Source organism: Triturus cristatus, chromosome 6 (genome assembly GCF_964204655.1).
Source record: "Triturus cristatus chromosome 6, aTriCri1.1, whole genome shotgun sequence".
Classification (NCBI taxonomy): Eukaryota; Metazoa; Chordata; class Amphibia; order Caudata; family Salamandridae; genus Triturus; species Triturus cristatus.
In genome coordinates this window covers 25,885,923-25,902,060 of record NC_140589.1, presented here as the reverse complement: position 1 = coordinate 25,902,060, position 16,138 = coordinate 25,885,923, and the positions used below count along the sequence as shown (strand labels likewise).

At 44.8% G+C, this 16,138-nt stretch overlaps 1 protein-coding gene across 2 annotated transcripts in view; it reads right to left on the bottom strand.

Moving 5' to 3' along the window:
• Positions 1-16,138, bottom strand: part of LOC146813671 (solute carrier family 22 member 7-like) — a 482,730-nt gene that overhangs the window by 284,177 nt on the left and 182,415 nt on the right. For both annotated transcript variants that reach the window (XM_085610167.1, XM_085610168.1), the window contains exon 3: positions 12,290-12,393. In XM_085610167.1, coding sequence (XP_085466293.1) covers positions 12,290-12,393 — 104 coding nt within the window. The remainder of the gene's footprint in view (positions 1-12,289; positions 12,394-16,138) is intronic.

The following is a 16,138-nucleotide window of genomic DNA, read 5'->3' as shown; positions in this document are numbered from 1 at the left end:
TGGATTAGGCTGGTTTGGTTTACTTGTCAGACCCTAGTACAGTAGACCAGGGGTGCCCAGGGCTTGTAATCCAAATGCTGTTGGTGGGCTTGCAGCACTGGTTGTGCCAACCACAGAAGCAGCCTATAAAAGTGTGTCCAAGGCTTGCCAATGTAGAGCCTGTGTGCAGTCTGGTACTGCCATGCTAACTGGGCAAGTGCACCCACTTGCCAGTCCCTAAACTTTCCCTTTTCTTCATATCAGACACCCCTATGGTAGGCCCAAGGGAAGGGTGCATTGTAAGTATAAGGTAGGACATGCCCTGGTGTGTGTGGCATGTCCTAATAGTGAATTACAGCCATTTTCGGTTTTCGCTATTGCAAGGCTACCTTTTCCCCATAGGCCAGAATGGGCAGTTTGATTTTTACAGTTTATAATCCAAACTGACTCAGGGAACATGGTAGAAATTCGAGTTTAGTATGCCTGAACTCAGAATGATAAAATACATCTTTTAGTGCAGTTGGTTTTAACATTCTGTATTTGAAAATACCACTTTTAGAAAGTAGGTATTCTCTTGTCTAACCATTCAAACCTGCCTCTGATAGGTTGTATATTCCTTGTCTGGAGTTTGAGTGACAGGGGCTGGGGGATTCCAGGAGACAGGGTGAGTCAGCACAGGGCTGAATAGAGAGATCTGCATCTAGATGGGTGGGAGGAGTTGCACCTGGGACCTGAATTGGGCTGTGCCTTCCCTCCACAATGCTGGCTCCACCTCCTGTGGTGCGTCTGATGTCTCTGCCCTGCACTGTGAAAGGAAAGAATTAGTCATGTAAACAGAGTGCTCCAGGACTGACCAGAACTGGTTTGGACTAGGCAAAGGCATCTCTGCCTTCAGAGAACAAAGAAAAACTGTGTATAAAAAGGGGGACCCAGACCCCAGAATTTTAGATCACTTTTGGGAAACAAGAAGAAACCTTTGCTGAGGAGAGGAACCAGAGAGACTGAGGAGAGTCTTTCCCTAAGCTGAAGTGCTGTTTGGGGTATTGGCCTGCAGTGGTTGCCTAACTGCCAAAGAGAGAAGAGAGGAACTTTGTGTGTACTTTCATCAACTTGTGAAGGATCTCCAAGGGCTTGAGAAAGAGCTTGCCTCCTGCTGAAGTCTCAGGGACAACAGACTTCACCCACCAGCTACCCAAGAGTTCTTTGGAAGTGCCTGCAGTTGTGTTGGGCTTTCTGAGGGACTGCGTGTTGCAAGGAGCTGGAAGCGCGACTCACGAAGAAGAAGCGTGTCGCCGCCGCAGTCGGTGTCATTACATCACTGAAGAAGGGTGTCGCTGCTGTAGCTGGTGCTTCGCTTCGCATTGCAGAAGCGTCTCACATCACCGAGGAAGCGTTTTGCCACCGCAGCCGCTGTCGTTGCATCATTGGTGAAGGGTGTCGCCACTGCAGCTGTCGCTTCGCATTGCAGAAGCATCTCTTATCACCGGAGAAGCATGTCGCCGCCGCTGTCGTCGCATCACTGAAGAAGGGTGTCACCGCTGCAGCTGTCGCATTGCATCGCCAGAGTGCCACGCACCACCGGAGTAGCGTGTCGCAGGGCCTATTGTGGCTCAGAAGAATCGTTGAGTCGCCGCATGGCCGTCGGGCTTGCACGCATCGTATCGCATCAAGAAGAAGACGCCGCCATCTTTGTTTCATTGCACCGGATCTTCATCGCATCACGGCGTTGCGGCGCACACCGCCACGGAAGTGCAGTAAGAAACCAACGCATCACCGTTCCTGTGTGTAAGGAACCGACACATCACCTTCCCTGCAACACTTTTGTTGTATAGCGTTACGCATCCAAAGGTACATTGAACTCAAAGGTGCCGATTCCGATCCGGGTCGGAAAGCACTCCAACCGAGCCGGATCCGGAGTGTTTTCTGACCGAGCCGGAGTCCTGCAGTCCGACCGAACGAGTACGATGCGGCCGTATGCTACCAGACTCGGTTGGGCGGACTCCCATAGAAGCCAATGGGAGCCGGTCGTACGACGCGTACATGTGCTCCCATTGACTGAATGGGTACGTCTCGTGCAAGGGCGCCCCCTACAGTGGGTACGTGTCGTGCCATCTGCACCGTACATGCTTGTGTTGGGGGGACCCTTGGTTCTCCCCCTGGCTCCGAGTCGTAGGGCAGTGGGTGACAGGGGGTCCGACGCGGACCCCCAAAGGCAACCACCCGGACGTTTTGCAAGCTGGACACTCCGGCTCGCACAGGCTGTCCGACGCATGCATTGTACTGGCTCGGTCGTAAATCGCATCCATTGCATGCCACGGTTAGCTTCCGACCGAGACGTATGGAGCTATTCGGACCCGGGAACGACTCGGTCGGTGAATTTTACGTAGTTTGCATCGTACTTGCTCGCTCATACAGCTGTACGAGTCGGGCAGAAAACATGCGTACGGCTTGTAGTATTTCCGGCCGGATCGCGTTCGGTGCCCTTCCGACCTGGATCAGAATCGGCCCCAAAGTGTCGCATTTTAACATCTAAAGAGAACTAAATGAGGAAAGAAGATCACTGAGAGCAATTGAAAGACAATGGAGAGCCGCCCCATCCGCTACCCACCTCAAATTACTAAGAAGCACCAGAAATGCCTACTACAGAAGGATTAGACGCTCAAAGGCCGATTTCATATGCAAACAATTTGACCTAGCTAAGAATCGCTCCAAAAAACTGTTCGAAATAATCAAAGCTCAATCTAAGGGTGTCTCTCACCCCCTCCCCCCAAGCCAATCCAGACACACTCCCCAATTGCGAGGATCTTGCTTCCTTTTTCACAACTAAAACTGAAAACTTAAAGACAGACCTATTTAACGATCTATTATCCCTGACCGACCCACACTCAATCTCCTCACTGACCACACCTGGGACCCCGCTTAACTGCTCTGCAAGGCTCAACCTCAAGAACAACGCCTCCTTGACCGCCTTCAACTTCTACAGCGAAGATACTATCCTAAACATGCTCACTACTTTGAATCCCTCCAATCATTTCACAGACCCCCTCCCAGCATCCCACTTAAAGACCTTCATGCAACTACTAGTGCCCATATGGACTAGGATTATAAATACCTCTCTTCGGCAAGGAACCATCCCAGACATCCTCAAAGCTGGTCAGATTTCCCCCATCCTAAAGAAAGTAACAGCAGATCCTTCAGACATGAATAACTATTGCCCAAAATCCAACATCTCGACCCTGGACAAACTGCTCGAAAAATGTGTACACATGGATCTTAGTAACCACATAGACCATTTCAACCTACTCGACCAATTCCAATCAGGCTTTCGTTCAGGGCATAGTACCGAATCAGCCATGACCCACATAATAGACGACGCATTACAAATACTGGATCAAAACAAAGCCTGCTTGCTAATCTTACTGGACTTATCCTCAGCCTTCGATACAGTCAAACACGACAACCTACTGGATCTCTTGAAGCATAGAATGGGACTATCTGGAACGGTGTTAAACTGGTTCACCTCCTTCCTCTAACAAAGAACACAAAGATTCAAGATTAACCAATCCTTATCTAACCCCACCCCAGTCACTTTGGGAGTACCCCAGGGATCTTCCCTCTCTCCAACACTCTTCAATTTGTTAATGGTCACACTCACTGAGCTTCTCAACTCCGCAAATATCCAATATTACATGTACGCCGACGACACGCAGCTCTACATTAAGGTCCACTCTCTTGAAGACATCAAGTCCCTTAACTCAACGGTCCAAAAAACACAGACCTGGCTGACTAGGAACCATTTAAAACTTAACACACTAAAGACAGAATTCCTCTTAATCGCTCCCCCCAACCAAAGAACCATCATCCGCGAGTGAATGAAGCACCTAACTGCACTCGACGGCCAACCTCTCATCATCGATTATGCTAAATCCCTAGGAATAACACTGGATGATAAACTAAATATGCAGAAGCACATCAGCGCTGCAACTAAAGGAGCACATTTTCAGATGAACACCCTGAGAAAATTGAAACCCTTCATACCCGCAAATGACTTTAAACAGGCAGTCCAAACTCTAGTAATTCCCAGAGTTGATTATGGGAGTGTCGCTCATTGTGGCCTTCCTAAATCAACGACCGCTCCGCTAAGAGCCTCAATCAATACAGCCGCTAGACTCATCACTGGCAACAAAAGAAACTGCCACATTTCTCCTGACCTGCAGGCCCTCAACTGGTTACCGTCTGAGGCCAGAATCAATTTAAAAATCACCTGTATGACACATAAGGCACTGCATCACAAAACCCTGAGGTACCTAGCGGATAAACTAGTGCTATCTGGTGGTAACAGAGCTACTAGGAGTTCTGATAATATTCTACTTAACCCACAACGTTTCTCCAAGAAGAAAACATATAATCGTACCTTCTCAGGAATGGCTCCCAGGATTTAGAACGCCTTACCCCCAGAAATGAGACTTAATCCGTCCGCTGCTTTTTTAAAAAAAGAAGTGAAATCGATTCTCATGTCTAAATTCATTTTAACTTTTTCTTATACACTCTTGTAGATATATGCTAACCTCTAATACTTACCAGTCCTGTATTCAGAGAATTTGTTATATTTATTTGTACATGTCATCCACCTATATTTGTCCTGTAATGCGCTCTGATACCCGCAAGGGTCTTGTTCGCGCTATTCAAAACCGTAAAAAAAAAAAAAAAAAAAAAAACTAAGCTAATTCTACCATTTTAAGTATAGTATTGTGGATTTTTGTCATTTGTGGTCTTGTGTTAAATCTATATAAAGAATACTTATTTTTAATATACAACTGGTGTGGTGTCCATCTGTAGTGTTGTCACTGGGTTGCTGTATGTGTTCACAAATGCTTTACACACTGCCTCTGAGATAAGCCTGTCTGCTCGTGCCAAGCTACCAAGGGGGTGAGCAGGGGTTATTTTAGGAGTGTACCCCCTTACCCTGACTAGACACAAGGGTCCCTATTTGGTCAAAGGTACCTACCTCTGCCAACTAGAGATCCCCAAATCTAACACTCCTGCATTAGGGACTCCATGTTGTGTTAAATGTGCATAGACCGTCTGTCTGCAGTTGGCTGCAATAGCACTAGGGTGTGCCATAAGTAATTAAAAATTGATTCAAAGTGGAACATAAACAGGGTTGGAACCTTTTAACATTCAAGCTTGAAAAACCAACAGAAGAAGGTGATCCCTTAAAAACTAGGGAGGATTAACCCCTAACACCACAGACGTCTACGGTAGAAGATGCAAGGGTATAGTGAACAAGCACAAGCACAAGCACTACTCAGGGTTCACGTAAATAAATACCTGAACAAACATTGGTGGTGCCATGTTGCAGAGATTCTGCTCAGGTACAGAACTATGCCTGGGATGATAGAACATTGGCATGTAGGGACTGTGTCACTACACTACCTCAATATCTATGAGCCTGAGTCCAACTAGCTATAGTGGCTCACTTGCCACACTAACCTTTTTAGAGAGACAAGTGAATTGGCACCCCAGAACACAACACACTCGACCCTCTGAAGGATCATGGTAACAGGACACACCCTTTCGCTCCCTCACTTGTACTTGTCCACAATAAGATCAACAAGAGACACGAAGGAAGTTTAGAATCTTTATTTAAAATATTGTGCTGTAAGATACAGTATTTGCGCCATAATTAGATTAAAAATGGATAGCAAAAATATCATTAGCATGGTCAACAAACCATATACCATAAAAAGCCCTGTCATGTTATGAGACAGATTAGCCTAAACCCCCTCTTCTACTGAAGCTAATTGATGTATATTATAGATCTCTGGGATTAGTGTCGGACACTGTGCCTTAGCATACATATGTGGGCGTTCTACATCTCAGCTGACGCAGCACTCTTGCTTTAGGACCTTCTCTCAGTGTGTTTTTTGAGGACTCCTGTCCTCGGTTATATGACCAGGAGTGTGATCACAAACAGCAGCTGCATTTTCTTGTTATGTCTAAGTGCGAGTGTCTGGCTAGAGCGAATAACAAGGGGCTTTGTTATTTGACCTTGTCTAGTGTGTTCAGACACAATCCCAGGAAAGGAACAAAATAGGAAAACATGTGCAGGTTCTGTGTGAATATCCAATGTGGCCCAAAGACAAGCGTGCTATGTAGTAACATGTGCAATATAAACGCAGCCTACAACGTGCACAGTTAGTCTAACATAGGAAAAATGACAATGGGCCATGCAGGAAACACACAACACCGGCAGCAGCAAGGCTGGTATAACACAGCATGATGTACTGTGGATTCCCTACAGCTGATAATGGAGTCAGTCATATGGAGTGGGTTGGTGGGTGGTGCGTGTGCCAGTAAACAAACAAACCGCCTTGCATCCTGCCTTTCCTTCAGCGGCCTTTTCGATTTCCGCTGGGCTTCGTTCAGCGCTGTCTCCATTCAATTCGTAGGGGTCTGAGGTACACTATGATGAGTTACATCATATGCAGGTATGGCACTTTTCTGGGCGTGCATGAGTACATGATGTTCGACTCATGCACAGTTCATGTTTCCTGCCGGCTGTCTGTCATCGGGCTCACTGTACTGCACATGAACCCCTCCTGTGAAGGGCAGTTTGCTGCACATGTATGTTATTGCTGCATTCCCGCAGGAGAGCTGTGTTGGCTTTGGGATCGGAATCAGCCAGGAACAGCAGCTGCTAGAAAGTGCTGCACAGCGGTTCGTGTGCAGCTGGGGGTACACTCCTGGATCAGAGGGCGAGTGTCTGCAACTGCAACCCACTGTATTGTATATTGTAGCCGGAGCTCGGTGATGCCAGTAAACACATCTGGTTGTGCTCATATTGTGGGCATCCGTTATCCGGTCGAGGGTAAGGAGAGTGTTGATCTGTTGGGTCAGCCGGCGAGCAGACATGGGTGAGTGTGCATGTGCATGTATGTGCGCCGGGTTTTGTCTAGCGCAAAACTAGTCAAGCAGCAGAGTTCTGTACAGGGTCAAAGGCAAAGATACAGTCACCATGTGATTGGAGAGGTCGATGATTTCTGAGAGCAAGAGTGGGCATTTGTGTGTGTGAGTCTCACTGTGCCGAAGGACTCCACGTCTGGAGTTGCTTCCGTTCCCGTCTGGAGGGGACCTGGCCTGGCAGCTCAGACTGGACTCTTCCTATTGGAGCCAGACCAAGACTGATTTGTATAAGGTGGGTCTCTGTCTAGAGGGCACAACGGGCAAAAAATAATGGTCTGGATGCCGCCTGAGCGATTGTTTGTGGGTGAGATTGATTCAGGCACCCCTTTCATCACCTTGTTCTTGCTGTGGTCATTTTGTAGCATAAACCTAGATGAATTGCTGTACATGAAGCGTTCTCAAAAGTGAATAAATGGACAGCGCCATTAATTAATGTTCCTCACTAATCTATGGGCAGTCTCGTTAGCGAAAGCAGAGCATCAACGTACACAACCGGAGGAAGATCACTCGGCTTACGACAGATAGCTGTGAAAAAGCAGGGTTTTCGTGAAAATAAAAACCTGCTCAAATTGAACCCTCAGTAACATCTACTAACCGTGTGCAGTGAAAATTATGTGGAAAAGGCCTTACATGAGGGAAAATGCTACTGCACAAGCGCATATTACACTAATAATAGGAGGCCGCAAAATGCTTTTTAGCTAATGGAAATAAAAAGGACTAATGCTGCTTTTGTGCGCGCTATTAACGTCTGCTAGGAAAGGGTAATAACTAACGTGGGTTGCGCAGGGATTCGTGCAGCATTGGGATGGTGCCTGAAGAAAAATATTATAAGTGAATATTAATGTCTGTGTTTTGTTCTGTTCAGAAGCATGGTTCACACATTCTGCATTGTAAATAATGGGTTAAGGAGCCACTAACATCTAATAGTGGTAAATGATGAAAATCGATCATGAAGAAGGAGATGGAATATTGTTCTGTCCTTCAAGTCCTGAGTGCCTGCCAAAACCAGTATGAAAGTATAATGCGACAGATAAAGGAAGCTTCCTCTGCAGGAAGGCGCCGAGTGAGAAAGATATACAAAGTTGTAACTTTTGCCGGACAAGAGGAAGAGAACAATGACGAAAGCTCAAAAATTTTAATTCTTGAGTGGAAGTTTATATAATTTGACCAAATAAACAATAAACTATTTAGTAAGATGGATATGCCGAGGATGGTGTGACTATACACCTCCTTTCTTAACCAATCAAATGTTGAGAAAACCTTTATTTTGTAACATGCATGGGTTGGACATTTTGGGGATTAGGGTATAATTGATGTGCCTAGCGGGAGGGATTTAGGAGTCTGTCTGGATATTGTTGGGAGATCATCCCTCTCGTCGGTTTTGATGTTCTGTTTCCTGTTTACTGATTCCTGACCTAGTCTTTGCCTCTTCAAATCTTCTCGAGGGGCCTTTCTGCTCTCATGGCCAGACAGTAGATTTCTTATTCCTATTTGGGTTAGTGTGGACTGAAACCTGAATTTGCATAAACATTTGCAAATGTATTTTGTCTTTTGTCTCTTCACCTATCCACTCCTCTGTGCATTGTGATTGATATCAATTTGTCATTTTCTCTTCTGATGTTGTTTGCCTTGTGTTGATCTATGATACATGCTGTATGTTTTTGCCAGAAGCATTATTTCACATTATTTAGATAAACATTACAAATATACAAATGAGTCTGTCTTCATTAGGAGTGAATCATTCTAGTGTAATATTTTGCCAAATGTACTCAACTATATAAAGATTGCATCGCCAATGTGGTATAATTAGAAACGAAAGAGCAAATTTTAAGTTTGGTAAGTTTGGTTTAGTTTTTGGGAATGCACTAACGCAGCGTGAAGGGACTTTATTTGGGGAATGGAAATTGGGCCCTGTCTTTAGAAAAATTATTGGTCCTAACTCGCAGGATCAGCTGCATCAGTCTTATATAAGCACCCTTGGGGCGTGGATGTCCCTGGCATGTCTCTGATAGCGTGCACCTATGGCAGGAGTTACCCAATGACATGACATGACAATTATGCTTGTATGGTGTGAGCCTACAGACTGGTCCTCTGTGGTCTAAAGGGTGACACCATGTGCACCCTCTTTAACCAAGCATGACCACTGTCGCCTGACCAGGCTGTAGCCATCATTCAGTGGTGGCAGTGATGTGTTCATAAGGCAAGACAGACTGTTTTATCTGCGATCTGTTGCCTACTGGCCTCCCTTCTGGGCCCCTGTAACCAGTATTTTTCTGCATTCATTTTAATAATGTGATTCTGAGTATAAGAAGATTATTGTAGATTGATCTGAAGATGGCCAATGAGTGGTATGAATAACTTTTTATCATTCATTTAAGGGATTAGATATGCAGTAGTTGTTTCCTCCTAATAATGACCTGAATTCAACAATGATTGGATTAGAGATCTAGAATACACAGTTTATTTTGATATGTACTTGACCATCAGTTTTGCTGGAGTAGTAATAGTACACAGACACATCACATGATACTGGGAGATGCATTCGGTAGGCAAAGCTTCTGGGTTTTGAGCTCTTTCGTTAAAATACTTTGGTTAATATCACATACAGGGAGTGGACACGCCTCAACGATACTCTTTATATCAGGTGTATCCAATGAGTAGCTTGTGAGCTACCTTTAGCTCTCCATCTACCTGTAAGTAGCTCTCCTGTGTTCAGCCCAGGCTACTAATATAGAAGCTTTTGCTTGGTTCAATTATTATATGTATACTAAAATTTAAAAGCATGTTCTCAGGATGAAAATGTTTCTATTTTCAGAACTCAATAGCTGATGTTTGTCAAAAAATAGTTGTGTTTTAAAGCAATTATTGAGTTGGGGAGGTTTTATTACTCATAATATTACCATAGTGCCATGGGGATTGCAGCTATGGCTTTTATGTATTACTCGCGTACAGTCATTTCAAATTCTGAAGGGATTTTTTAGTATTAGTTCTGGAAAACTTGACTCATACTCTTATGTGATCACTGCTGACAATCTTGGATAGGGTGGTCACTATTGCATCACTAATACTAGTAGCTCAGAATGATTTCAATTGAACATAAGTACCTCTTCTTACAGAAAGGGTTAGAAACCCCTGCTTTAAATAATTGTAGATGAAATAGGGGGTACTATACCACTCAACACCCATTTCTGAACTTTTCTGGATTCTGTTTTTTTGATGACATCATACACTACGAGTGATAAGGGATTAATGATTCATCCAAGTGACAGCCCTCTTTATAACATTCCATGCTAAGTAAAAAGTACTGTGAATAGCACTGGGCAACTAGAAGGCCAGTGTACAGATAAAGAACGTGTCATGATGGACATTAAATCGCTAGAAACGTGTAATCAAAGTATGAGTGTATACAAAAACTATTGTTTTAAGAAAAATGTATATAGGTAGGAGGTCTTGTGTAGTTTGTTTTCTAACGCTTGAAAATTGATGTCATATGTAAAAGTATTGTGTATCTAGATAAATTGTAAATGAATGATTGTTTGATATGGGACATATTATTTTATGTATGTTTTCAATCTCACAGCCCTGATGAAGTCCTAAGAGACGAAACGCGTTGGCTGGGCTAATGTTCAATTGTCTTTGATCAAAAATCTTCAATAAAGGTGGGTTTGAACATACGTACAAGACTCCTGAGGAATTTAATTGAACTTTTATTATGAACACATTTTGATACTGCATTTTCCTTTTTCTTATGGAACTTTTCCTAATGCTCTAAATTGAGTGATATTTATGATACTCTGTATGCTCCTTTTCATTTGTCTTGTTTGGTGTTGCATTATCTGCGACTTCTAACCAGTGGGGTCACGAAAGGTTGAGCAGAGGCAGGGCATACAATAATAGGACGATACACTAGTGCGACATCGAATGACCCACACTACTATCGTATAGTTTCTGCGGATTTAAAATATGCATACCTCAGTCCTTCTCTGTCTGGATAGCTAGGAAATGTATCACCCATTAACTGCCCCAAATCTGTCCTTGAAGACTGGCAGTCCAATGAGCCATGCACGCATCTAATGCAGGAGACCTTCAGGGGTAAACATATTTTCAAAATTGAAAACTGTAACCCTCTTTCTAGGAGCATCGACTTGTACCAGGTACTGCAGAGTTCACAAATCAACCATGTGTGCCTGGTTTGCCACAGTGGAGTAGCAAGGGTACCATTGGCCCCAATGGAGCAAGGAAAAGGTGGCCCTGATCCCAAATGGGTAATAAAAATGCAATAATCTGTCTGCAATGGTCCAATCACACCTTTGTGGCCAGTGCCACTGCACCTGCTGCACTAATGGTAGCTACTCCCCAGTTGCCAATGTGCTGAACTAGTATTATGTTGTGTTGTGTTGTGGGCCTGGCTAGAAACAAGTAACTTTTCCAAGGAGTTTAGAAGTTATAAAAGAAATATGTGTTTGAAGCTACCTTAAAGTGGGCACTGTATGCCCCGTATTTCTCTGTTTATGTACTAGCATGAAACATTCTATTATAAGTGGATATTAAATATTTTTTAAAGTGCCACATTTTACCTCTAATAACTAAATAAAGCACATGTTAAGTGGATGCAGTCAGCGCATGAAATGTGTCTGTACCCACATGGTTTTTATTGTGTGCCATTTTCAAGAGGTGGTGCTATCTGTCCAGAGTCCTATCTATAGTACTACTTGCATATAGTTCCAGCTTAAAACATTGCTGTGTAACGGACAAAAGTACGTTTAAAACCAAGGCATATGAAGAATTAGAACTGTGTGGTTTGTATGATTGTGTCTTGTGCTGTGGTGTGATCTATTCAGAAACCTAAGTGGCTCTTCATTCTATGTGATTGCACTAGATAGTCTATATTACCACTTCATAACTTACTCAAACCTGACCTCAAATTTCGAACTGCAAAAGAATGTGCTTGTGTGTGGACCTTAGATTAAGGAGAATGAGGTTCGCCCAGACTTTTACTGAATTATCAATTCAATTGATCCATTAAGTTAGATCGCGTGCTGGGACATCACCGAGTCACTCATGATCAGCTAGTATTGTGCGAGTAGGCTGCATTTAACAACCACCCCCTCGTTGAATTATGAGTGCTTACACTGACACCAGCCACCACACCACCATCTCCTGAACTTCTGTCGACTCAGCTTCCATCCTCAGATCTTCTGAGCTGTGGCAGGTAGAAGAGACCTGAGAGCCTTCAAGAGTGGACTCATCCATGTACAACACCTACCCTCAGCATGGGAAGGAGCTCAACCACAAAGACGAAGGAACATAAACAAATTATGCAAACAACAAATGCACACTGTACCTGTCTGACAAGTAACCAAGCAAAATAGCTCCCACCATGACCCCGATGAAGAAGAAGGTGGCTGATGCTTGATTGAGGCGTTTCTGCTCGCACACGAGGTCCCACTGAAAGAGAAAGGCAGGGACCAGTGTTAGTCACTGATATCAGTCAGGGATTGTTCATGCTGTGCTGGTTAGTTTTGCATGCCCTTTAAAGCCTCTGCATTGGTAGAGCCCCTTCCCTCCAAGCATTCATGTGTTAAAACAGGCATGGAGCCTCCCTATACTCGTTAGCTATGATCGGTTATCTCTAAAGAGACCAGTTCATGCCCCACACGTTAACACACAGCGAAGAACAGACCTAGTCCACATGCCGCATGTTAATACTTTTACAAAGAGCTCTACAGGATTTACACTCAAACACAACTAGTGTTAGCCATGAATCTGCCCACTGCCTTCCTGCAGTGCTCTTCTGATTGTCGACTGGGCCCATGAGGACACTGTGACATTCCTACTCCCATAAAATAATACATGGTTATCAGACCAACTTCAAATGGAATAATTATCCAATTACTCACAGTTTGAAGATGTGAGTGTGTAAGCATTTGGCCCATGCATTTCATAGTGACTGTATATGGCAAATATCCATTGGCCATGAAAATGACGCCACTCCTACAGACCCAATCAATCTTGATGTTGGGTGGCCAGATCTTCCTTTATTTTCCATTGGAAAGAATGTGATAGGGTGCAGAAATCATAGCTAATCCCTACGTAGTTGCCTTGCCTCCTGTGTATGCAGCCCCATTCCTTCAAGCCTTAGATGAGATGAAGTTGACACAACTTCATGCCACTGAAGAAATATCATCTCCATTCTGATCCAAGGTGTAGCATCCTTACAGCCATCCCATACTCTGCACCTCTTTGACAACACCAGGAAGACTCACGCATTCTCAGATCAAGATGGCGACCCAGGAGTCAGATCAGTGGCTTCAGAAAGACCACCTGCTCTTCACCCAACCACGATGACTATCCAATGACTATAGGATCCTATCCCGTTCATATGCTTCACAACGCTGCCTGAAATTACAACCTAGGAAGTCACAGACATTGCTTTTTGTGATCCCTTGTGTGACATCACAAATGAGAGTAAGCCCTCAGAGACTGCTGGGTACGCCCTTCGATCACACAGCGCATGCTCTGACCACAAGTGGGCACAGGCTGCGCCCTGCGCTCTCTTAAATAAGCCCTTAGAGGCCACTGAGTGCATTCCTTCAATTGTACACCTCAAGCTCTGACCCGATATAGCTGCCAATTTGGCTAGTACCCCCGCTAACTTTACACTATTGGGAGATTTTAATCTCCATTTTGACAACCCCTCTCAGCTGTCTGCAGCTGAGATAACAAAGGACCTTGAAGGCTACCAGTTTCTTCAAAACGTTGCGCACCCAACACACACAAAAGGACACCTAGTAGATCCCATTTTTTCTAATCTGGAGGACTTAGTAGGAGGGATACCCATCCCAGTACCATGTTCTGACCATTTTCTCATTTCATTCACTTGGTCCCCTAACTTAGACCAAGTTCTCCTTATAAAATCTACCCAGACGAAAACTGGAATCAATAGAAGGGCATGGTACTCTCCAAAGCTCCAGGCATTGAAGCAAACTTGCAAAAAACTAGAAAGAACCTGGAGGAAGGACTTTTCCCCTAGTAAGAAACTAGAATATAGGGAAGCCATCAAATGATATAACAGAAATTAAATCTGCTCAAACGGCCTATTACGAAGAAAAAATATGCGCAGCCAGCAACTCCGCACGCAAGATTTTTCGCATAGCAAAACCCTGCTCAGTCCCCTCTACCCCTGAGACCACACATTTTTCACGCTCACACTGTAATAAATTAGAAGACTTCTTTAATAAAATATAAGATATCAACACGTCTTTTCCATTGATGGACGGTCAAACATAGGATCCCAGTCCCCTCAGCTTAGATTCCCATCTGGAGGCAATCCCCTGATGAATCCCGAGGCGTTTGAAAGTATCTCTTCAAAGGTAAAGAGTGGCTCGCCCAGAGACCCAGCACCTCTTCACATCCTGAAACAAGATGCCACAACCATCTCCCTCACTATACTGGAACTGATCAATGCCTCTCTTGCCCATGGAGTGGTCCCCCTCCTTGGAAAAAAGCAATGGTGAAGGCACTCCTAAGAAAACCTAACCTCGACCCTGATTCCCTGGGAAACTATCGCCCCATCTCACTCCTCCCAGGGATCAGTAAAATAGCAGAAAAAATGTTAATTCGGTGCTGTCTTCCTTCTTAGAGACTCACAATCTCCTCCATCCATCACAGACTGGCTTCTGACCACTCCAGGGAACTGAAACGGCTTTACTATCTGTGGTCGAAGAGTCTAGAAAAATTTGGGACGCTGGAGGCACTACTGTTATCATCCTCTTCGACCTCAGTGCCGCCTTCGACACAGTCAACTATCAAATGTTGGCCCATGACTAGGTCGCGTTGACATGGCTGCAGTCCTTCCTGGACGATAGATTCTTCCAGGTCTTCGACGCTGAAGTGACCTCAAAACAGATGCCTCTCCGCTGCGGAGTGCCTCAAGGATCCCAGTTTATTTAACATTTACCTGAGTCCCCTAGCACGGATCGTACTGCCTTTTGGGGTACACATAGTGACATTTGCAGATGATGCACAACTCGTGGTGGGACTCAAACAAGCAGACAACTCCTCCCCCAGCCTTTCTCCGTCCCTGAAAGAGGGGGCCAAATGGATGAAAAACTCCTTCTTGAAATTAAATGGAGAAAAAACTGAGATGATGATCTTGAGAAACCCGTCTCGATTTGATCCCAAAATAATGTGGCCGGCCGACTTGGGCCCTGTTACGGCCCCCAAGACCCAAATAAAAAGCCTGGATGTCTGGCTGGATCATGATCTGACTTTCAAGGTCCAGGCACTCAAAGTGGCAGCCTCCTGCTATGGCATCTTAAAGATGCTCCGCAAAGTCCTCCCACTCCTCCCATTCCAGGCAAGGAAGCTCATGGTTCAGGCACTCATTCGATCATGTCTGGACTAAGGGAATGCCCTTTATCTTGGGGCCCCATGCACTACCTTTGCAAAACTCCAGACAGTACAAAATTGGGCAGTCAGAATCCTTTCGGATATCCCGAAATGCCGATTGGCAAAATCCACCCTGAAACTTCTCCACTGGCTACCCATTAGGGAGAGAGTTTATTTCAAGGCTATGTGCATCGTACATAAGTCCTTAGCTGGAAAGGGCCCTCCTATTAACCGTTCTGTTGTTCGGCCCTCGGTGCTAACAGACGCCTCTGCTCAGATGATCTAAATCTTGCTGTAGCTCCTAGGATTCGGAAAGCTAGAAGCGGGGTGTAGGAAGGTGGAATCTGACTATATGGTTGCCCCCACTTTTTGCCTGGTGTTTTGCTGGTTTATGACTTAGTTGGACTGGGATCCTGCTATTCAGGGCCCCAGTCTATCTGCTTTCTCTGTAAAATGGTTTCCATGTACATTAGGTACATTTACAATTGGATTCTGGAGTGCCTTATAAGCCCCTAGTATATGGTATACTATGCACCTAGGGCATAGGTATCTCAGAGGCCTACCAGGGGCTGAAGCATGTATTATGCCACCCCTGGGAAGCATTCCAAAATGGCACCACAGGTCTGCTACTGCAGCCTGGGTAAGGGTGTGCTTGCACCCCTTACAGTGGTATAGGCTACCTATATCACTACCATTGCACACAAATATAAAACCTATAAGACACTCCTATGGCAGTCCTTAACAATCCTGAAGGCAGAGTGCTTGGTTTTTATATGGGAGGGTGCCCCTGCATGAGCAGAGC